Genomic DNA, 24,720 nt, shown 5'->3' with positions numbered 1-24,720 from the left:
AAAAGCACAGTAATTCATAAAGATGAGTCTTGGTCATCAGCAGAAGCAAGACTTTTCAACAAGCTGTAGTGACTTAAAAGCTGAAATCTTGTTCCAAATTAGTGAGTCCTGTATTGGAAATCACTCTAGCGCGTTTAGCAATAAACCACAAACAATAGTGAATAAAATATATTGTATTCTGAATATATTGAATATTCTGAACGCATGAGTAGGGAACAGATGCATCTTTAGCTTGCATTATTTAAGCAACAGCAAGATTCAAGCGTGTAGCAATATCAGCAGCGCTCCTATTTTGTTTTATATTCTGCGCTAGAAGTAGTTCCTCAAATAGTTACCAGATTAAAACAAAGAGTATTTTTACGTGTGAAAATTGTTGCTTCAGCTCCCTTAAAATACTGCTAAAACATCACAGATTTCAAGGCAGAAATAACCGGTGGAAAGTTTACAACTAATTCACTCCAGCAAAGCAGAAGCATAGACTAATGCTAGAAGGTATTTTAGAGCTGAGTATCAAAGACAGCCTACCTTTAATCAAGGATGTGAACACAAACGCCCACGCGCAGAAAGCAGGGTAACGCCAACACAGCCACCTCTCGGGATGCATCGCCAGGAGCGGGATAGACCTTCCTTTCGAGGAGACAGGCTTGGGAAAGCCTGGAGGCAGGAAGACACGGGAGCCCCTCGGGTTGCAAGCGCGTGGCGCCAGGATTTCCGTGCTGCATCCACAGCAAACTCTGCCGGCTGCTGAGCGCGGCAAAGCCCCGCGGAGCTGCTCCCGCTCGTCCGATCAGGTGACGTTCCGCATTTCCAGCCACCCGCGCCCTCATCCCTGGGGGAACGCGGAGAGAAGGAAAAGGAGCTTGTGCAGGGGGGAGGCAGCTCTCCAGCCCTCCTCCTGCTGCCTAAAGACCCGAGAGCCAAAGGCAGCTGCTGTAGCTGTTGCTTGGTGTGATTCCTTTGCAGGTGCCACCTGAGCGACTCCGCCAGAACGTGCAGGGAGGAAATAACTCTGCTTTCTTGGCAGAGGACCAGTTTTGCTGCAGGAAACGTGGATGCTGTGTGGTTTTAACACCTCTACCAGAAACTGAGCCTGGAAATAGGAGCATCGTGTGCTAGAGTTGCTTGGCAGTTTTCTTGGTGGAAAACTCTAAGGTAAATAGACTTATTATTGCCATCTGATAGGAACACCTAAGCGCACTAAGTTATTTCCTGAGAGGCAAGTCAGCTCACAGAACCAGTTTTCCTATGGTATTTTTTCTGTAGTATCACCCATGTGCTGGCATGCTACTGGTGCGGAAGCAGAGCGTTTGACTGAAGGAAAAACATCGAGTGCTGTCACAGAAACAGCAAGCAGATTCACTAGGACACTCGATCACAGAAGTTAAAAAAATCCTGATCCTGTACAGATTAATTTGTGTTTGTTCCCCAAACATTTAGCAGGGGTTTCTTTGCAGCAAGAAAGCCTCAAAAGAAACTGCACACAAGGGTTTCAGCATGTGCGTGCCCTGCTTAACTGGGGAGGGGTGGATGATGCCAGAGGTGACCTGGTGCCCTCCAGCCCCTTTGAAAGCGGCTCCAAGGGGGAATCTCCTTTATGTGTGCTCAACCCAGCATGAACAAGTCAGAGCGACTGGATGGATGATTTGATCAAAACAGAAACACTGCTGATTTCCAGGCAGTAACACTGTAAAAGCGTGGGGAGAAAGGAAGAGCTGTAAAAAGTACGAGGACGCCCTTCACAGTGCAGAGCACAGAAGCGAAGTCTTTGGGGATGAGAAAGTGGCTTCTCTTCTACATAAGTTGCTAAAATAGGAGCAGGAGGGAAGGAGTCTGCACTGGAGAAAAAAATGGAAATTATTTGTCTGCAAAGAGAAGATGTTCAAAGCGGATGAGCTCACCTGGGACAAGACTAGGAAAAGGCAGTGCTGAGCACAGCTTGCCTGCTGCAAAGGTCTGAGGGCGAGCTGCCCCTCGCTGTGCTCCTGCCCAGGACAATTCCTACACTGGCTCGCCATGGCACAGCCAGGATCACAGGATCACAGAATCCCAGAATGGTTGGGATTGGCAGGGGCCTCTAGAGATCATCTAGTCCAACCCCCTGCTCCAGCAGGGACACCCAGAGCACGTGGCACAGGGTGGCATCCAGGCGGGTTTGGAAGATCTCCAGAGAAGGAGACTCCACAGCCTCTCTGGGCAGCCTGTCCAGGGCTCTGTCACCCTCACAGGAAAGAAGCTCTTCCTCACATGGAGATGGAACTGTGAAGAAGATGCAGGGACCCCAGCAGGATGCCCACGCTGCTGCAACAGGCAGCTGGCGCAGACGCCACATGGCTCCCGGGGCCTGTCCCCTCGGTTGGAGCTCATTCCCCTGCGCAGTTTCCTTCCCTTGAAAGCATCAGTCTATTTATCCTGCTTTAGTGATGGTTTCGCACTCAGCTATGGTCTGTCTGGGCATTAGCTGAAGTTAAGGAAGGGGAAAAGATGATGAGATAAAAGCCACAGATAGGGAATAAATTTCTCAGAGGGGGAGGCATTATAGTTCAGGCACCACAACACTGTTCCAATACCCTGTGCCAGCCCCAGTGCTCTAGGATCTCAGCGCCGGCTCCTTTGCACTGACTTCCTTTTCCTCTCTCTTTTCCTCACCTTGCATCTGTCCAGCTTCCAAAGAACCTTCCCTCTGCAACCTGCTCTTTTCCCAACCTTTCGCTTTCTTTCTTTTACACTCTTTCAATTTCACCTTTTCTTTACTCTTCCATTCTTTTGTTCTCTTTTTTCTACCTGCCCATATTCATCACTTTTCTCTTCTTGTGAAGAAAACACCAGGGCAGAAAGAGCTGATGAGAAAGACGGGGTGGGGAGAGAATAAGCGGTAAATTTTCTATGCCTTCTGTTTTTGTTCCTTTTCCCTTTCTTATTCTTTTCTTGCCCACTTTATACCTGCTGCAACATCTTTATTGCCAGGCATCCGTCCTTTTCCCTTTATTTCCCTTGCCAACTGACATCGCATGGGACGTTGTTCTGGGTCACCTCCTCCGTTCATCCCACGTCTGCTTCCCCGGGAGCCTCCGCAGCGCCCGCAGCAGCGCGTGTGCCCGTCCCCTGCCCTCCCGTAGCTCTGGGCATCGCAGCAGCGTTAGCTCTCCCATAGCTCAGCCCATTGCAGCAGCGTTAGCTCTCCCATAGCTCAGCCCCTGGCCAGGATGGGTGCACTGGTAGGGATTGCGTGCGTGAGGAAGGAGCCGAGGGGGTATCGCACGCTGCAGGGTTAGCGCGTTTTTTTTGTTACTACTTTTGCTGTTTTAAATGATGGGTGGGAAGAGGCTACGCAGCGAAAACTGGCCGGGGCGTTCTCATATCCAGCATAGAGGGTTTTTGTCACTTCACCAGTTTGCTGTGTGATACAGACCTTCCTGCTCCATGTGTTTTAAAGGGGTTGAACTCTTGCCAGCCTACCCTGTTTTCCTGGCTATAATGCCAGATATTGCACTAAATAGAGGAGTATATTAATGAGGACACCTGCTCCCAGGGTGCTGCTTGCTAAGGAGCTGCAGGAGCCAGAACACAAACACAAAGATGAGTCCTTTTTAAGCCAAAGTATCGCTGGTGGCAGCATTTCCAGGACCCCTTCCACTGCGCATGTGGAATCTAATAGCACTGATTAGTAGTATTTTATACAGACTGATGAAACCTACTTCATTTCAAGGAACTAAAGCCAAAAGCCTCCATCCTTGTTTGACTTTTCAGCATTCTCAGAGACAAAAAAAAAAAAAATCCTTGGAATGTGTGAATGTGTTTTTTTTTCCTTCAAAATACTTTTGCATTTAAGTAATATAAATATCTTTTGCTGGTTCAAATATACTTTAACATGAGAGTTTGGGATGTTTCTGTGCTTCCTTTAGATCCTTTGCCATAACTGACATTTTTATTTAAGCCTATAATGAAAATCAAGACATAGTTTTAAGCAATCTTTAAGACATACAATGGAAATAAATCACTAGACAACCCCAACAGGAAGCTGTGCATTGTTTACACACCTAGTTCTGGTAACATCAATAATGTAAAGGCCATGCAATCTTGAGGAGGAGCTCTCTGAATTCACATAATTTTGTTTTGACACTTGCAATGTCTCTGGGCATGCTAATACAGACAACATCTTCCTTGCAGAACGTTTACCACTTCATAGGTAGGGAAAAGGCACGTAGAAAAAAACAGAGTCTATTAAGAACAACTTAATAGCAAAAATTGTAAAATGATCACAATCACTACCAGCAAAATTTGCTGCTCAGCAGGCAGGAGAATGGAATGACTGGAGAAACACTTTTTCTTGTGCCTCTGTGATTCTCCAAACATCCCTTAATGCAACAGTTTTAACCTTTCCTCATGCCTCCCCATTCAGACTGGTTTTGGGCTTAAAGCAGAACATGTAGGAGCTAGGCAGGAGCAATGTATGTGCTCATCAGCAGACATCTCTGCTGACTCCTTGCTTTCCAATGAGAGACAAAAAGATGATCTGTCTGCTCCTCCTTTGGGTTGCAGCATACGGAAATCTTACTTGTATCGTCACATCAAACTTACTTATCTGTAAGAGTCATTATTAAGTGTCCTTTGGAGGGCCCAGTGGTCAGCCAGAAAAAGTGTGCAGCATCATGAGTGATGTTTCTGTAGGAAACTGGACTGAACTAAGGAATAGTTTTTCTATCCCTGCTTTAATAAAATAAAGTCTTCAGACAGAAAAGAAGTAAAATATAAAATACAGTATCTTCTCTTTTTTTTTTCCCCAAAATACGGAGTAAGAAGATGACCAAATGCTTGAGCAAGCAGGAGAGGGAGAAAGATTATGAAGGATAGGTCCTCTCAATATGGAAGAATCTCCAGGAAAAACCTGCCCATCACAAAGTCCAAGTGCAAGGGGGATAACAAAGACTTCCCTACATCACAAGAAACATTGCATCCATTCATGTTCCATTAAACATCAGCTTCCATCTGGGATAGAAACCTCAAAAACTCACAACATCTAGACCAAGCAGTGTGACATTACCCTGAGACTGGTCTTCTGTCAGAGGACAGAAACTGAACAGATGTAAACGGGGGAAAGATTTTGTCAGGCCTGATGCGTAAGGAACACCTTAAATCTCACTGATGTTGAAGAAAAGGCTCAACGATCTAACATTTCAAAATTCAAATTCTACCTGAAATAGTGTATTAAGTATGTTACTTAGCAAATAGCACCTAAGGCAAAAATCCATGGAAGAGCAGCGAAATTACTGCCTATGTGTTTGTAAAGATCAGAGAATCAGAAACAAATGGAAAAGACTTTTTGAAAATCATCTAGTATAATTTCTTCCTCAAAGCAGATGCAATAGGTTGTGTCCATTTGTTCAGATTCCTGTTTTGGTTGTGTTGTAGAAAGCAGAGGGTGGCCAGGCTTCCTTGAGCCCCAGTCCTGCAAAGGATCTAGACAGCCCTAGATCCTTTGCGACCCTGTGGCACAACTGGGCACTTAGGTTCCCCAAATGCTTGCGGGCATGTTTTCCTTGGAGCAGCTGGGGACCAAAGGCTTTTTTTTAGACCACAGTTATTAATTTATGCCACACAGTCAGCAGGAAGTAATGGAAGGAACACTGTTACATTGATGGCAGCCTTTGTAGGTTGGCTGGTTGCATGGATTTGTTGTTAGGGTGAAGCACTGATTGTTCTTCTGATTTGAAAATGAGGTTAGTGAAGCAGGCAGAAATAAATTCTGCATGTGGTGTTAAAGCCTAATATTAAAAACGCAATCTGAAAAACATGCTAGTGAAGCTATTCTAGGTAGGTACCGTAGCGATTTGTGTAACATTTTCACAGCCAGACCATGCATTTCTAAAAGTGACATTGCTTTTTTCATGAATCTTCTCCATGAGGAATTGCTGTAAAGAAAAAGGAGACACATTCAGAGTGCAACATCATCATGTTAGAGCTGCCAAGGACACTTCCTGTCTTCTTCAAACGTATTTGCAAATTATGCCCTTACCTGAGCACACGAGGCAAGTCATCCAGGTGAACAGCATCAGCAGGTTGGTTAGTAGCATGGAGCAAGGTGTCTGTCTGGAGCTCCTTTAGATTTTCTGATGACCTGTGCTGGCCCGAGGCTGGTAACGGTGCTGTATCCATGTGTGCAGGAATGCCTTCCTGTGGGAACACCAGTTCCTAGCAAATTGATCAGCCAAAATGTCTGCAAGTTGATTTGAATAACCTGCAGATTTGGGTTATTCTATATAAGCAGCTTCTGAATAAGTATAGCTAGGAGATTCTCAAAACTACACTGAATCAGAACTACACTGAAATCGGTTTATTTACTTTATTCTCTTACATGTGTCTTCTCCTCTACACCCTGATGATGGATTTCTGACTGGTGGGAAAAAGCTATTTAACATTATTTTACTAATTTGTGATAGGTTGCCTTAATAAGTTAATTCTAGTGTCACACAGGTGACACTTACCTTGCTCATATTTTGAAAAGAGACAGGAACAGCAGACACTCTCCTCAGGCTCATCCAGCGTGGTACAGATATGCCAAGGAAGTCTGTCTCCTGCCAGCTAAACAAGCTGCACCTGCATCTTTGATCCCCCATCTTTTGTACAGGGCTTTGATATTTGTAATGAACTCGGATCAACCCTTCTTTAAAGGCACCTTTAAAGGCCACTTCAGCCTAAAATCTGAAGAACTTTCCTTGGTAATGAAGCTGCTGAAGGAGTCAGTTGATCTTAAAGAGATGATGAACTTTGAAACCTAGCAGTGCCCTTCAGTTCTTATTCTGCTTCTATGACAGTAAGGAGATTTACAAATGCTTTCTTTAAAAATTCTCCATGTCTAGCCACACCATTTTCCAGGACATCACAGTATTTTTACAGATTTTAAAGGATTTTTAAGGGGGTTTGCATGTGAAAACCTCTGTCTCGAAAACAAGAAGCCTTCTGGAAGTAGGATAGGTGCTATAATATTTTGGAAGGGTTCAATAAATTAAATTTATGCTTTCCCAAGCTTCTGTGAGAATTTCCCATGTTCAGTGAGAAAGAATGGAAAGTAGCTGAGCAAACAACAATCTGATAAACTCTGCTCTTCTACTCTTCTATTTTTGTTAAGACCAGCCAGGGAGCTAGAGGGATTAAATAACCCTGTTCATTTCAGTGTCTGTGACATACTTTCTTCCCTACAACCTGTGGCTTTTCAAGAAAGAATGTTATTCAGGATTATCTGTGCTGAATTTGACGAGTAATTTTGATCCCCTGATTAGCAAGTATAGTGTTATCTTTTTAACCTTACTTATTCCCCTTCTGACCCAAAAGACGCAAAATGTACTCACTACGGAATAACAAAAATGATAATGAAAATCTTTTGGTCTGAGAGAGTCTGACTTTTCTGTTTCTACCCATTTTCCCAACCTATCATCAAAAGTTTATGGAGTTTCTTAAAGCTCAGCAGGCAGTTCTGAAATTGCAGGGACTGCCAAGGTTTCCAGGGAAAAAAAGACTGACTTTGCATGAGGTTTGCACAAGCACATCAAGAGATGGCCCATCTTCAAAGAGGCTGGTATCCAAACTGACATAAGGGAAAAGATGCAGAAGAAAAGCAAAATCTCCTTGGCAGTGTTAACCAGCTAGAAGAGCAAGCAAAGGAGTCAGCAAAATCAATCAAACCAGAAAATGTGGATTCCACAGGACTAAACAGAAGGAAACACTTACTTTGCAATCAGGTATATTCCCAATCATAATTTTCCTTGATACTCAACCCCTATTTCTATTTTACATAACATTCAGGAAAATCCCAGTCTCACAATTCTGTGTCAAAAACTAAAGACATAAAACCTTCAGAAACTTTGCAGTAAAATGAATGAGCAGAAATATATTCTGACAGGCTGAATAGTCTAAGGTGTTAAAAAAAAAAACATGCAGACACAGCAGCTCTGTAGATATTCTTCTTTGGACTCACACAACTCTCAAATGAAAGGTCTGCAGATACAGAGTAGCAGTGGGGTCTTGGCATGCAATGAAATTTATTAAATGTATTTGGTTTTCCTGTCAGCTGAGCACTTTCGTCAGAACTCTTCTCATGGGACACTTTCTCCTCCAGATGAAACTGAAGCAGCTGCTGGCAAGTTTCTTCCTGTGTGAAAGAGAAAATGTCTGTCACAAGGTTTAAACAATTTGCCCTGAATTAGTGCCAGAGAGTTTATATTCAGATTGTGCCTACATGTCTTAGCAGTATTTGTTTTAAATTGCATGAAGTTGGTTTTTGAAGCTATTTCTACAGCTTATCAGAAAGCCATGCACATATTCACAAAGTATTTCAACCTTTTCTGCTAAAAACTCAAAATATGGAAAAGAAATATTCAGCTAAACTTAAGCTCCCTCGTAGAGTTTTGGTGGGGTGAAAAGGAGCAAGCGGCAACTGCACAGAGCCACAGCACACGAAGACAGTAAGAAGACTGATATTTCCCATGAAGTTTCATCATGATACACCATGGGTGATTTATTTTGATTTTCACCTGATTTATACGAGTGAGGAGACAGAACACTCCTTCTCCCCAGAAAACAGTACCACCCTTTTGTGAACAGTATCACTTAGCCAAAAGTCAGACTTGATCTGAAAATATTTTTAACCTCCTCCATTAATTACATTAAAATTGCTGGCTCCCAAACAAAGTGCACTGAGATAAGCAACTACGACAATTTCAAGCAACCATTGGTCACAGAGAGACAACACTTGTGTTGTAAGAGTGACCACAGCTCCTAACAATGGCCCTGAAATATGTGATGTTTTTTAACCTTTTGGGGATGGTCATAGTTTGCGCCCTCAGGGAGATCACTTCAAAGCTGCCAGAAGAAACTAGCTGCCCATTTCTATTTGAGATCTGACTCTTATGTTAATTCAGAAGCAAAACCTCTCCTCTACTATGCGAAGAGCAATCCTGCCAAGAAAAGAGTAATTGTGCAACTGAAGCCATAAATTGGTGCATTCATATATATATATATATATATAAAGCCGTGTGGCATGACCTTGCCTTTGGTAAGTAAGTGGACATGGCCATGTCTCTTATAGACATCTTTTTGTGAGGGAGGCACAGAGGCTGTCAGAGGCCGATGGACTTTCTTGTCTTTATGTGAAAGTGCTTTATTTTTGTTAAATGACTGTCTGACAGTTACAGAGACTTGAAAGATAACTCTGTACACTTCATTTAATGCATGGTTTTGTGAATGTTATGAGTTCAGACATTTCTAGGACAGGATGAACCATCAATACCTCTTGTGCCTCTGGCCAAAAAGTGTAAGGAGAAAGTCTGATGTCATTATGGTCAAAAAACATCTTGTCTGTTCTTTTTTGGAAGAACACTTAGAAGGCAGCAGCAACCTCATAATAACATTTGTGAACAAGAGAGAGAGGAAGTGGAAAAAAATAATGTAAGTATAAAAAAACAAAATAAGTATGACCACTGATTATTAAGTGAGCAAGACAATGTCTGAAGGGGACAAGCTTCACATTTTGTGCATAGGCTTGAGATTAGACAAGTGTTTGGCCATGAGTTTCCACGCTATGGTGTCTGTGAGTTGAACTTATGCTGAAGCAGACCAGAGATATTCCTATCTTTGCTCCAGAGAAAATTAAACAAACTGCTTATCAAAACATTAATTCCATTTAGCTAATAAAAAAATAGGTGGCTTTTTAAAGCTTTCTTTGTCATCAGTAGAGAATGATGGTCTGTTCCAGGACGTGATTTACGACAGGGACCTCTCAGAGCCTGATGCTGCAGGGACTAGCACAGGTACCTACCTTGCGAACAGCCTAAATTAGCTCATCATTTGCCTCCCCTTGTCTCTTCTGGTACAGTAGGAAAAAATGCTTTGTCTCTTGCATCTTTTTAGACTCTGAGATTGGCACACGACTGTCTGTTTCTGTATGTCTGTACCACCAAATGCCCCCTAAAATTTGCAGTGTAGGCAGCAGCTAGGAAGACATTTGGATAATAGTTAGGGCAGACTGTTTCATAAGAGGTGGAAAGAATTCTCTTCTGTTTAAGGAGGTAACAGGGAGTGACAGAAGTGAGGAAAACCATGACAGCTCCCTGACAGACCTCTGGAGGCTGTGGAGCAGGTCCTATGAGAGCTTTCTGTGCCATACACCTTAAGGCATTCCAATATTGTGTATACACACTGTTTGAACTCATGGCTCGTATATGAAGATTGAGTGAAGCAGAAAATGGCGCAAAGCATTTAACATGTTTATGTGTTAAACATTTAACAGTAACAGTGAAAAACCCTTGGATTTGCTTTCTGGCGAAATATCTGACGGCATATTATTAAGAGCATGTTAAATCACCCTGAACTATCAGTTTCGTGGACAGAAGGGAAGGAATGCAAATTTGCAGCCAAATTCCAGGATGATGCGTGTGTTGAGCAGGAATTTGCAGAGTGGCCAGGTGGAGTTTGACCGTCATTCATGTATATTACAGAAGATGGAGCAATTCTGAAATAAAAGCGGAGAAGCAGTTGGTAAGATATCCCCTTGACCTCAGGGTGCAGATTTAAAGTTCCAGAGCCACAAATGGAAAGACTAAAGGAAAATATGATAACGAGTGACATAAAATGGATCATCCACTAGGTAACACTGAAAGCTGGTGTCATGTCAAAAGCCAGCAGCAAGGCAGGTGGGAGAGTGTCAGTGCCTGTCCAACTTATTTACATCATCAATTAGCTGAAGCTGCCAGCAAAGAGTGAAGGGCGCAACTGCCTGAGCAGAGTTATAGGGAGTGAGCAGCAACGACAGCAGCATCTGCTGGAACTAAAACGTTGCTGGTTCACCCAGCAGGATCCCCTTTAAAGCTGGCTGAAAGATTTGCCATTAAGACAAGCTCAAAGTTTGAAAGAGCGAAATGATGGAAAGGGAAACAATGTTTTTTTGCAGACACCTCGTTCTCCTTAGCCACTTCTATGGCAATTTAATTTTTTTCAAGCATCCAGAAGTGCAACTTTGAAAGAGATTTCCCTTAAAAATAAAATTACTAACTTTGAAAACTTTTAAAATCAGATGATTTTACTGCCCTGGTGGACTGTACTCCCAGAATACCTGGTTAGACCTTCTTCTCTTTCTTCTTTTTTTTTTTTTTGGTAATTCTTTCTCCTTTAATCCAATAATTTCAATGACATTGAAGAAACAATCAGCTGTCATCTCTCCAAGGACCCAGCGGCCTCCGAATGATGAAGTGAAAACAACCCCATTGGAAAGGGGAATATGTATTTGTGTGTTTGGGCATGTGCATGCACGGGAACTTCTAGATATCATGGTGATAGATTGGTAAGACTGCAAGAGTGCAAGCCATATAGGAAAACTGTGCTCTCTGCAGATCTGAATGCTCTCACGATCCAGTCCTGTGCCAGCCGGATCTGGTCTGGTTGCAATACAGTGTAAAGGTTAAGAAATGTGTCCTTACCTCTCGTGACATTAGTGTCATTTGAGTTCTAAGGCAGTTTTAAGCTTTGGAGGAAAGCAGCTGCACTCCAGTTTGAGGAGGTAAGTCAGACTGGGCAAAACAATTCACATGGTCTATTTAGGAAACATTTGAAATTGAATGACTTTCAGTCCTCTTTTAATATACCTTTAGATCTAAAATATCAGAAGTTTTAACCTATATTATTTTAAGAGCTCTGTTCTTTGAAAAGAAGTGTTCAGTTAACTGGATCACAGGCATTCCACCACTGTACAACTGGGAAACCTTGCCTGAGAAGTTCTGCCATCAGTAATCCACAAATATTATTTGCACATACTCCATTGATCAGATAAGCCATGAGCAAAGGTCATGACAATCATTCCAGACACACAACAGCATGGTCCTCATGTCCATCCTGTCTTAGCATAAATACCACATGTGCTATCCATTGGAAGAGCAATGGTATGGCAAGGCTATTGCAAATCATTGTCTTTAATTTATTGCCTGATCTGGAAATATCTGGTGTACAACAGTGAGTACAGGTAAATTTAACAAGATTCAAGGTCCACAATGAGCCTGAAGTCAGCGGTGCAGGAGAAGGGATGTGCACAAGTATTTGTCACCTTCTAGTCCACTCAGAGGGCAAGCAAAAACTGCTGCTACTACATGGTGGGACAGCTGGGTAAACTCAAGATATGAAAGTAGTGCAAGTCCTGCACAGCTGAGGAGATGTCCCTGAAGCACAGCTGTTCTTCTAATCTTCTAGCATTAAGCCTAGCAAAACAAAGTAATACAAAGTAAAACAAATTAATAAACCATTAGGAAAAGCATTTCCAGTTGCTCTTCTGAACTTAATCCCTTCAGCCTCTAAATATCACTTAAGGGCCTGTTACTCTGCTCTGTTCTACAGCTCGTAATTAAAATAGAAAGGCTGCAAAGCTGCTGGGAAGATACTGATGGACAGGTCTGCAAATTGTTCCAACTGAACCATAAAACTGTCAAACAGATGATACATGCTAGTTGTGATGCCTCTATGCCTCCCAGAAATAAAGCGGATCCCTAATGGAAGACTTGGTAAGGTATTAAACATTAATTAGGGCTTACACAAGAAGTGTGTATATAAAATAGCTTAGCCTTGTAGCAATGGCAGAATGAAAGCCAGCACCTTTATTTCTGAACTTCGATTTCTTGACCGATTACAAGCAAGACTGACCTGCAGCTGAGAAGGACATTTGACAGGAGAAAGCATCTTTGTCTTGCAAGGAGTAATGGCACAACACCCTCAAGTTGCCTTGAGCTATCCCCACAGCACAGTGCTGGAGAGCACTTATGCTCTCAATTATTAACAGGGCTTCTACCTGGAAGAGCTTTTGAGGGTTTGCATTGTGAGCTCATGTGATGGTCACAGGAGATCTCATATGGAAATTAAAGCTATACTTGGTGACAAAATGGCAAACTGCTTTGTAATGGATATAGTCTTGGTGGAGTATGCTCCGATTGGTCTATTTAGGTAATTTGAGCCAATGAAAACTTTCCTAAGGACTCAGAGATCAGTCATCCTGAATTTTCTGGAGGACCTTATGATTTGTTATTCTTATTGCCTCTACTTTTCTGCAGCTCCCACAAAAATAATAAGCCATGAGGAACAAGGAAGAATGTGTAAATCTTGTGTCTTTTCATATTTTAGGCAGGCTTCCAAATTTGTATTAATCCCTTGATCAGCATCTAGCCACAACTCAGCGTTTAAAGAACCATCACTGATAGTAATTCAACCATTATTACAGGTTTCTGAAACTTGTCAGATCGAATGCAGGCAATACTCCTTCTGACTCAAATTGTTCTTGTAGGTTTCTGTTTAACAAGTGCCATGACTAACAGTGGGTTAAATGACCCATTAATGACAGCTAGCTAGCTAGCTAGCTAGATGAATAAAATTAATATTTCCTCCAAGAACGGTTCCACAGCAAAAATGGAAGCAAGTTTTCTAACAACTGGGAGCAACCAGAAACTCTGACCATTGCTGAAAAATATGCTCCTACCCAACTATGAGTGACTGGACTCGTCTTCCACTTGGTTAGCACCATGACATGCTGTGATAGCCCTGCTGGGTCAAGTTCTTCAGATGGTGGTACCCAGAGGGTCAGACCACAAGATTAGAAGATCTCCTTTGTCTTAATGAATACTGACTCAGGCAGAAGAAAAGTGGAGGTGCTGACCAAGTTGCAACAGATCTACCATCCTTTTCTGTGCAGAACCAGTGCACTTAAGGCACCAGGGTATTGTGGGCAGGATGGTTCACTCCTACAACTGGACCCAAAACTTCTGAGGGAGCGCAGACCATGCAGCTTCTCTGTCTGCACTGCTAGCAGAACTACTCTGCTTTCTAGCCCAAGGCCTCCAAGGCTACTCACAGAGGTTTTCTGAACGACTATGGAGGAAGTTTCACCAAGCAAGAAGTAAACAGAAAGTGAAAACAAACAAGCAAACAAAAAAATAAAGAGAATAGGCCAGTGCCCATCCTGCTTTCAGCCTCATCTTTGTGACGTCCAGCAGAGACTGAGAAACTTTCAGTTTCTGCAGATACCGTGCTGTCAAGAAGGCCTTCCACAAAATGGTCATGTCTGACACGGAAGAGTCATCTACACAGCTTTACAAGCTATCTGAGATGTGTTATGCCACCACAGAGGTGGAGCAGCCCCTCGCACCTGCAACAATGCAACAGTGTAAAACAGGAGCTGTCCCTGAGCATCCTCTCCCAAGAAAGTCCTGTTAACAACCCACATTGCAGTCAAGGACATTTTTTTCCTTCTGCTTCCTTGCCAGAGAAGTGCACTAATCATTTTTCCAGTGCGAAGGCTCCTTGGAAGTATCCTTGGAGTGCAGAGCTGTGCCCACCCTCTGCGTTGACATCAGTTCTAGGGATAACAGGAACAGAACACCCTGAAAACAAAGTTAAGATTGATAATACCTAATACCTACTTCTTCTCTCTGGCCTTATGCTTAGCATACCTGTTCCATTCTGAGTTCGAAGTCTAAGCTCCCTAAACTGAAAGCTGCCAAAAAAAATTTTTAACAGTGAGGGTGACAGAGCACTGGAACAGGCTGCCCAGAGAGGTTGTGGAGTCTCCTTCTCTGGAGATCTTCCAAACCCGCTTGGACGCAGTCCTGTGCCACGTGCTCTAGGTGACCCTCCGTGTGCAGGGGGGTTGGACTAGATGATCTCTAGAGGTTCCTTCCAACCCTAAGCATTCTATGATTCTATGAATCTATCATACCAAGTCTTTGGGATGCTAATTTCTCTGGCAAGAGAAGGTCAGTTCTGTTGTAGTCTGGTTGCCTATACTTTAACTTGCAGCTGTTTTCTTAAGAAAAGAAAAAAAAAGTTTTGTTTTCATTAGTCCCCAGCTAAAATTTGAAACTTGGACACAGGGTAGCTCTTCCCTTGAGGAAAATGGTCTTAACTCAGAACTCTACAACCATCAGTAAAATCTTTTTAATTCATTTGTCTCCTGGGATAAATGCTAAATCAAGCCCAGCACCACAGTGCTGAGATGGAAGAAGTTTTCACTGGAAAAGGAGGAACATTTTAGTCATAAGGAGGTATGTGATGATTTTCCACGTTGCCAAGACCTGAGTGCACTTGTGGGCCTTAATGGGGTCATTCCAACAGAACCACTCTCAGCTGCCCCTGGGCACAGCAGCTCCACTTCAGTTCAGCCTTAGGACGATAATTCCCTGCCTCAACGGTAAGATCAATGTCCCTGGAAAAAAAAGTCCAGGAGTGCATTGAACAGCTCTGACTAAACACGCCTGGGAAAAAGCCAGGGTGGAATGAGATATATCATCAATGTACCGAGGTACTAATTTATGTCCTTGAATGCATCCACCTCTGGGATGTTAAAAGTATGCATGTTCATGATCTCTAGAAATGCAAGCAGCCTCAGCTCAGCTAAATCTATTGTATTTTGCAGAGACGATAACAAGACTGCCTAATCAGTTTATCTACTTATGCTGGGTTTTGAATTCAACAAGTAAAATAAGAAACAACAAGGACATCCCTTGTAAAGAACAAAGAAGCACTTTCATCACTGAGTCAAGCTGTTCACATCTGCCTAATACTGATATTCTGTCCCAGGAATTGATGTCACTGCTGTGTAGAGAGGGAGTGCCTTAGTTTAAAAGTATGGAAAGTTCACAGCAGCTCCACACGGGAGCTGTGGAGATGCAGAACTCAGAGTATAACTTCATATTGTGCCTCCTCCAACCAGGACCAGCACATGGGAAAGGGCAGGAGCATGAGGACTAAAAGCAGAATTCATGATCTGTAAGATTCCCACACCCCATGTTTAATAACTTGTAGTAATTTTTTTTTTTTTTTTGCCACATGGTATGATTAGATGGCTATGTAACAAGGGCCAAATTTATATTTCGATTAAGGGCTCGAGAGAGCCAGGAAACTCGCAGAGCCCAAAGACTTCCTATGCACTTGTTTCCTTTGTGGTGCCCAGATGCCTCCTGCTGGAAAAAGGAAAATGCAGCAAGAAGAGTTCCCTGTTCCTTGTGAAGGAATCTGATCCGACCTTGTCCCAAAGTCCATTCTCAGGAATACTGCCAGGAGAGCGGCGGGGGCCCAATGGTGGCCTCAAATGTCAGTGCCGCGGCACGTGCCCAGATGTGCTTCCTAGTGGGCCTCCTTTGGTTTTCCTAGCAAAACAGCACTTTGTTGGGTCGTCAAACACAGCCAGGATCCATGAAAGACAAACCATGCAGGCACATAAGCTTCTCAGCCTGAGCTCAGCAGCTTCCTAAAGGTTGTTCCACTACAAAGGCTAGCTAGAAACCACAGGGGAACTCAGGCAGCTCTGCTTCTGTTTCATGGGCTTATTAGAGAGAGAGAGAAAAGCGGAAACTTAGCGAAAGTTATGCCACCTATCAAAGAATGCTCACCAGTCTGAAGTGACACAGAGACCTGGGGAAGCAGGTCTGCGGCTGCGGGGAAGAGGCTAGCAAGACCAAGAAGGTTTCTGAGGAGGTCTTAATGGTCTTGAAGGTCTTTTCTAGGCATGATTCTATGATTCTACCAGGTAAACAGGCACCGTAGTTTGTGCAACACCGCACACAAAAGGGCACAAAGAGGTTCCAGTCATAGCAGTGTACACTTCCTCAGATATACAGGAATCTACTGAAATTCAACCAAGGCAAGTGCAGGGTCTTACACCTAGGGAGGAATAAATAACCTCATTCACCAGCACAGATTGAGGGCTGAGATGCTGGAGAACAGCTCTGCAGAGAAGGTCCAGGGGGTCCTGGTGGACAAGCTGACTGTGAGCTGACAAGATGCCCTTGTAGCCAAGAAGGCCAATGTCCTGGAGGGGTACATTAGGAAGAGTGTCACCAGCAAGTTGACAAAGGTGATAGGACACAACCACTGTCTATGCTGTTAGACAAATTAAAATCCTTTCACTGTACAGCTGGTTTATGCGTGGAGGCCCAGGAACATGCAAGCACAGAGGTTATGTAACCAGTGCGCAGCGTTTGTCCCTGAGCACAGCCTGCACCAGGACATCAAGCAGCTGGAGGGGACAATGTCAAGTTCGATAGCAACACACACACATTTTTTTTCTTCGAACAGTTATTGCTAATAATAACCATCCTAAATAGTCTCCCGCCGAGGTGAATGGGCCGGCTCTCCTCAGGCAGGCAGGGCAGCAGCCTACGACCCGCCGCTCCCTCACCAACTGCCACCGCGGCGGGCCGGGCCGGGCCGGGCCGGGCAAGGCTGCCGGCAGGCGGGTTAAGGCGCAGCCGCCGGCGCCAAAGCCGTTGAGAGTCTTTGGAGGCGGCAGCCACTTGCGCTGGAGCTGCTAGAGGCGGGTAACCGTCGGGGGCGGGGAGCCGTTGAGGGCGGGGAACCGTTAGAAGCGGAGGCCTTTGGGAGTTGTTAAGGGCGGGGAGTCGTTGAGGGCGGGAGCCGTTGGGAGCCGTTGAGGGCAGGGAGTCGTTGGAGGCGGGAGCCGTTGGGGGCGGGGAGCCGTTGAAGGCGGGGAGTCGTTGGAGGCGGGAGCCTTTGGGAGCCGTTGAGGGCGGGCAGCCGTTGAGGGCGGGGAGCCGTTGGAGGCGGGAGCCGTTGGGAGCCGTTGAGGGCGGGCAGCCGTTGAGGGCGGGGAGCCGTTGAGGGCGGGGAGTCGTTGGAGGCGGGAGCCTTTGGGAGCCGTTGAGGGCGGGCAGCCGTTGGAGGCGGGATCCGCTGGGAGCGGGGATGGGCAGATACCGCCTCTCGTGCCCTCCGCCCCGCAGGGCGGGAGGCTCGCGTCGCGTCGCGTCCTGGGGCGTTCGCGGAGGCGCCCTGGCCGCCCCGCCGCCCGTCCGCCATGCGGCCGCTGGTGTGGCTCCTCCTGCAGCTCGGCGCCGGCTCCGCCGCCGTGGTGGTGAACATGGATGCGCGGCGCCTCGAGCGGCCCCTGCGGCACTTCTGGAGGAGCACTGGCTTCTGGTAAGCGAGCGCAGCCCTCGCAAGGAAGGGGCTGCCTGTAGGCCCCACAGTTGGAGAGAAGTCCTTGTGAGCAGGAGTCCCAAGGCGTATCAGCCCTGACTTTCTGGAGGAGCCTCTTGCTGTGGGGCCACAAGACCGGGTCCCTGACAGCCCTTTGCTGTTCAGCCTGCTTGTGTGTGTTGGAAAGCAGGAGCTGAGAGTGGGCCATAAAACAGGTGCTAATTGGCATCCCTGCCTCGTGCCTTTCTTTCTAAGTCCCATGAACATGCAAAGTGTTTTCTTCTCTCCCAGAATGGCACACTGATTGATGTTCACATGATGTTCCCTCTCATTGTCAAGTGTTTCCATTATTACAGTCCCTAAATAGATCCAGGCAGAATCTCTCTGTCAGTTAGTTCTGGGAGTTTCATCTTGCAAGATGTTTAGCTGTTGGCCTGCACCATCCTCTTGATGCGGCTTTGAGTCTGGCTGATCTAGGTCAGGGGAGCAGAAGTCATGGGTGACCCCAGCTCCTGTACACCTTCCCTGCCAGTGCTTTGCTTCTCTGCCTCACCCAGCTGAGCTGAGTGGTATTGCAAGAGGAGTCTCCAGGGATGTCAAAGCCCAGGGAACAGGGGATCCTGTTCCCTGGGAACAGGGAACATGGAGGGAACAATCCCTCCATGTGGAATTTTCTCTAGTGTTATGTTAGTTTTGATGGAGTAAGTAGACACCAAAATCATATTAACATGACTATTGCTATACTGCCTTGAGCAGATAAATAGCATCAAGAAATCTCAAACCACTTACTTCCATGCTCTCTTGTGAAGGACATGCATCAGATGCATGGCAGAAGAGTGTGGAAGCTCTGATCCCGCCTCCAAAAGGTGTAGTTTTTGTGTTAAAGAAAGCATTGATGTCATTATATGGACTTTGGCAGGAAGAGCAAGACCATATTTGTCTTACTACAGTCCTGGGAAAATCTGACTTCCATTCCAAAACCTAAAAGACTCTTCAAAGGTTTCTATATCATTAATTACTCAGAGACAAGTTGACCATCATTGTCTAATGTCCTCAAACCAGCTTTGCCTTAGCTTGCTGCCTAGGAAACTCTGACCACTTTTTACACTTTCGTTTGAGCTTGGTAAAGAGATGCACTCAATTTATGCTGCATTTTGCCAAAAATGTGTGTTATCCCTTACCTCCCGGCTCCATTTTGCTTTCCTACCATACTAGACAGTGCTCCTCCTGCTTACCATAACCTTACTATAGACTTAGCAGAGATTGCTCTGCATACCAAATGGCAGCTGCTGGGGCAACTGATGTTCTCCTTTATGTCCCTCTTTCCCAAAGCCCTCCTCTGCCTCATAGCCGAGCTGATCTATTTGACCTGAGCAAAGACCAAGAGATGAATCTTGCCTACATTTCTTCTGTTCCGCATGATGGCATTGAGCAAGTTCGAATTCACTGGTTACTGGAACTAGTTACTGTCAGGTAAGCAAACATTACAGTGAAAATTTCCCAGAGAAATAGTTGTGACCCACAGAAAGATTCATCAGGTGATCGCTTTGGTATTTGTCTCAGCATAGCTGCAAACTGAGCATGTCTGTATTTTCCTAGGAGTAAGGTAAGTACTTAAAGGAAGGGCTGCAGGGAGGAAATCAGTTTGGGTCATATATGAAATTAAGACAGAGAAGGCTGGTATTGAGAAAGATATACTAATGTTATACACATGATATCATAACCACAGGTTAAGGGGAAATTCAAGGTTTACTTTCATCTGAAGAGTCCTGTGGGTAGCCTGCTCAAGTGTTACTGAGACTCTCTCAGATCATACCTCATGATCATTCCACCTCTCCCATGCTTCCATGCCCAGCCCTCAGGCCCATGAGTCCCAGTCGTAACATCACCTCCAGAGAGACCTCAGGCTAGCAGAGATGGATCTCATTGACCAGTACATACTTCAAGTGCTAATTCAGGTTTTTCAACTGGGTACCTCTGCTCTGAATTCCTTTTGGTACCATGTGGAAAAGTGAAATCTAGAGGAGCCTCTACTTCTCATGTATGTAAAGTGATGTTCTATTTTGCAGCCAGAGCATCTATGACAGCTAGTCTCAGGTGGATTCCAAACAGCAGTCACTGAGGCTGTTCTTAGAACTCGTACAAGGATCATCACTGCCGTTCCTTCAAGCCTAGCAGTGTAATACAGTAATACCAGCAACTACTCAGTGTGAAAAAGTTTGGCTGCGATGATCCCAGGAGAAGCTAGACTTTGAGAATTCATTTTCTGGTCTGGGTATCAACAGCTTGACTGCTTCCATCTGTGTCTAGAGCACTCTCCAGCCTTAAAACTTGGTTCAATATTCAGGCCTATGAGTTATGTCCCTTCTAGATGGATAGTGGATGAATCTCTGAGAAAAGCTAAGAATGGGGCAAGAATAGAGTAATACACATAGCTTCAGTGCATTTTTTACCAAAGTACTTCAGGTGGCAGTGTTGCCTCAAATAAGACTTCTCACCAGACCTGTTAAGAGGTGTACGCGCTGCAAACCATTGGTCATTCTAAGAATAGTGCTGAGGAATCAAAAATATGTCTTACTTTTCTGTATTTTACTTTAGGAAATCCTGCAGAGCAAAAACAAAAAGCAAAATATATCTATAAAGAAAAGCAAAGATTCAAACTGGTTAACTATACTAACTGTGACATCCAAAATAAATCATTACCTCTAGCTCTCTTACATGTAACTTTGGAGTTTCTTTTTATATCCTGATGTTAACTGTGCCCTACCCTCAAGGGGCAGGTAATGACAGCACTGACAATGGGGCATGGAGGGAGATATGGGAAATGCAAATGATGCCTAGGACAGGCATAATTAGTCTGTGAGGAAAGACAAACTGGGAAAACAAAGAGTTGTAGTATCTCTTACTACAGTCTGGTGCAAACTGTAGCCGAGCTTGTTTTTCTCTTCTTCTATATTTACAATCACGTCACTGCTGCTTCTGCAGGCCCAAGCACAGTAAGGTGGAAATTTACTAGCTGTGCATTTGGGGCATCAGTGAGGTGAAGAAGGGCTCATATAGACCACAGAAAAGCATGTGAGTAGAGGAGTGGAGGATCTCAGGATATGCTTTAGGAATAGCCGGGATTGTGCCACTCACATGCCCATGAGTGTATGGGGGAAAGTCATCACCCTAATCTGAGAATCTGGATGCCGTGTTGCTCACGAGTGGCAGACTGGGAAGTCTGGCGGCTGGTGAGTCTGCTCATCCGCTGGAGCAACCAGGAGCTGAGATCCTGGCACACAGTTGCCTGGGCTGGCCCTGCTGGGGCATCCCTTCCCTATGGTTGGACTTGATGATCTTGGAGGTCTTTTCCAACCATAATGGTTCTGTGATTCTTCTTGATTGTTGGGTGTGCTTGTTGTGTGTATGTTGGGAAGGTGATGCTGCACACAGATGAGTATGACACCTGTATCTTAGGGTGCCATCTGTGAATATTGCAAAAACAACAGCTTCTCCTTCACGTCTTTCCCTGTGAATGTTTCCCTGTAAAAACTCTCTCTGTGCTGTGCCTCCCTCTTTTACTGGCCTGCATATTTTGTCATCTTGCAGTGACCAGCTTCAGTAGGAAAGATGATGTTTGACCCATAAGGGTCTTTACTGAGAGATGCCTTGGGTCCATGGCCACCTCTGCATATCAAAGGCCAGAATCGCCCCCTGTAGCCTGTCTTAGCTGTGTCATGTGTTGAATTGGACTTTTTAAAAAAGATCTTTGAGGCACAAGAATAACTCTGTTACAAGTTCTGCTCAGTCTTTTTAGAGGGCTAAAGCTCTTCAGAGTAGGACCTCCCTGACATAGTAAAAATTTTGGGGGTCTGCAAATTTAGTCAAGTAGGAACTCAAGAAGTGCCAGAAAAGCTATAGTGCTACCTAGTTTAGGTACTAGCCCATCAGCTTCAATATTTAGCCTGCCTTTCACACAAAAACTTTGCTGCTGATAAGAACCTAGCTAAAAGTGCTCATATTGCATTAATGTAAATTTGTCAAAGGCAAGAAGACATTTAAGCTGTGGAAGGACAGCCAATGAGCTGAGCAACTGCAGGAAGAGAGCTTGGAACCTGTGGGAAAACACTGGACCTGGAAAAGAAGGAAATGGTTGAAAGGAATTCTGGCTGGATGGCAGAGCTCAGAGGGTGGTGATCAGCAGTGCAGAGTCTAGTTGGAGGCCTGTCGCTAGCGATGTCCCCCAGGGGTCAGTCCTCAGTCCAGTCCTGTTCAATTTATTCATCAATGACCTGGATGAAGGCACAGAGTGCTCCCTCAGCAAGTTTGCTGATGATACCAAACTGGGAGGAGTAGCTGATACCCCAGAGGGCTGCGCCTCCATCCAGAGGGACCTGGACAGACTGGACAACTGGGCGGTGAAAAACCTCATGCAATTCAACAAGGCCAAGTGCAAGGTCCTGCACCTGGGGAGGAATAACCCCAGACACCAGTACAGGCTGGGGACCGACCTTCTGGAGAGCAACTCTGCAGAGAGAGACCTGGGTGTCATGGTGGACGACAAGTTGACCATGAGGCAGCAGTGTGCCCTCCTGGCCAAGAAGGCCAATGGGATCCTGGGGTGCATTAAGAAGAGCATCTCCAGCAGGTCAAGGGAGGTGATCCTGCCCCTCTACTCAGTCCTGGTGAGACTTCATCTGGAGTATTGTGTCCAGTTCTGGGCCTCACAGTACAATAGGGATGTGGAGCTGCTGGAGAGAGTCCAGCGCAGGGCTACAAGGATGATCAGGGGCCTGGAACATCTGCCCTATGAGGAGAGGCTGAGGGAGCTGGGCCTGTTCAGCCTGGAGAAGAGAAGGCTGAGAGGGGATCTAATCAGTGTCTATAAGTACCTCGAGGGAGGCAGTGAGGAGGATGGTGCAGGCCTCTTTTCAGTGGTGGCCACTGACAGAACTAGAAGTAATGGCCACAAACCGAAGTACCAAAAATTCCACAGGAATTTAAGGAAAAATTTCTTAACAGTGAGGGTGACAGAGCACCGGAACAGGCTGCCCAGAGAGGTTGTGGAGTCTCCTTCTCTGGAGATCTTCAAAACCCGCTTGGATGCAGTCCTGTGCCACGTGCTCTCGGTGACCCTGCGTGTGCAGGGGGCTTGGACTAGATGATCTCTAGAGGTCCCTTCCAACTTTAAGCATTCTGTGATTCTATGAATGCAAGTTAGAACAAGTTAGTACTGCTGATGTAGTACTCCGCATATGCAGTTCTCCTTTTAACTAGCAATTTCCAGGAGGACGTGAAGAGGTTCTGCACAAGAATCCTGTAACAACAGAGGTGTGTTATGTTGTTGGTTTGATGAGTTGAGATGACTTACTGGAAGATAACTTTTTTTTTTTTGGGTTATTAAGCCCACATTCTTTTTTCTTCTCTGCTTTAAATATTTCTGTTTTACCCAACCATGAAAGGACACCACAGTAGAAGCCCTTTTCAAAGAACCGCTAGTTTTATTTTTCAATCAAAAGCTCACATTTTTGTCCAGCTCTTATGATACAAGAACATTCACAATTATGAGGGATTTCAAAGTGCCTTTCCTGGACTGGATAGTTCCCAAGTTGTTAATTACCAGTACGAATAAGTTTAACTATTTTGACAGCTCTGGACAACATGTTCTTGCCATCCTGCTTTAGCTAAGGGGAGAGCTTGAGGTAAAGACACTGATTCCTTGCCCAGCTCCATGGGCTGGGCAGGCTTCCCTCAGGTTGCGAGCCCTCCCCTATTCTTAAGTAACAATACTAAAAGTTGCTGAATATACAATCTATTTGAGGCACTACTGTGGACAAGCCCACAGACTATCCACATGATGGCGATAACTCTTTCTAACAGATAATTTAACAATTTTATTCCAACATTAGTATTAATTCAGTTGGAATTAAAATCTATCCCCAGCTTCTATCCCCAAGTCATGGTAAGCTAATTCCTGCTGGTACAACAGGAGAGAAGAGAATTGGCAGTTTTCGACATTTTCAGTCTACATACTGAATCGTGATACAATGTAGTATAACAGGAGAACCCTTTTGCTCTTTTCACTGTGTGGTCTGAGAAACTGAAATAAGCAAGTGTCATGATATTCAATTCAAAGCACAGATCAGAGAAATGGCTTCAGACAGTCTAGAGTCTGTTAAGTGTAACAGGCACAGCTGTGACAAACCTTCCTTCCACACCCCCTTACTGTGTGTGTGAACCAGCAATAAGGAAGGAGGGAAGGTTAACACCTGCTCTACCTCTGAGGTAGGCAATCATAAGCCTACTTTTAATACAAGTAACTATGGGATGTGAGAAGGGATATTCTACCAAAGCCAAGTGTCAAAATACAGAGTACCAAATCACAATCAAAATTTAGGTCCATGCTTATTTGGAAAGAGAATATACAGTGATGCACTGGGCTTTGGGGGCATCATTTGACACAACAAAAAATGAACACTCCTTGGAAGAAAATGGTATAAAAAGTATCCAGCCCTGCAAAAAAGGTTAATGAACATCAAATCAAAGAAAAGCATGATTCTGGGCTCCACAGTATAAGCGGGATGTGGAGCTGCTGGAGAGAGTCCAGCGCAGGGCCACAAGGCTGATCAGGGGCCTGGAACATCTGCCCTACGAGGAGAGGCTGAGGGAGCTGGGCCTGTTCAGCCTGGAGAAGAGAAGGCTGAGAGGGGATCTAATCAGTGCCTATAAGTACCTCAAGGGAGGGAGTGCACAGGACGGGGATGGTCTCTTTTCAGTGGT

General features: G+C 44.9%; 1 protein-coding gene across 1 annotated transcript in view; it reads left to right on the top strand.

Moving 5' to 3' along the window:
• Positions 1 to 17,800: 17,800 nt before the first annotated feature.
• IDUA (alpha-L-iduronidase) overlaps positions 17,801 to 24,720 on the top strand; it is a 45,145-nt gene continuing 38,225 nt past the window's right edge. The window contains 2 exon segments of the mRNA XM_010219961.2: positions 17,801 to 17,958; positions 19,291 to 19,431. Coding sequence (XP_010218263.2) covers positions 17,837 to 17,958; positions 19,291 to 19,431 — 263 coding nt within the window. The 5' untranslated portion in view covers positions 17,801 to 17,836.

This window comes from Tinamus guttatus, unplaced genomic scaffold (genome assembly GCF_059628265.1).
Source record: "Tinamus guttatus ecotype Peru unplaced genomic scaffold, ASM5962826v1 Tinamus_guttatus_pri_ptg000878l, whole genome shotgun sequence".
Lineage (NCBI taxonomy): Eukaryota > Metazoa > Chordata > Aves > Tinamiformes > Tinamidae > Tinamus > Tinamus guttatus.
Note: the sequence above shows the minus strand (reverse complement) of the source record. Positions and strands in the feature narration are given on the sequence as shown.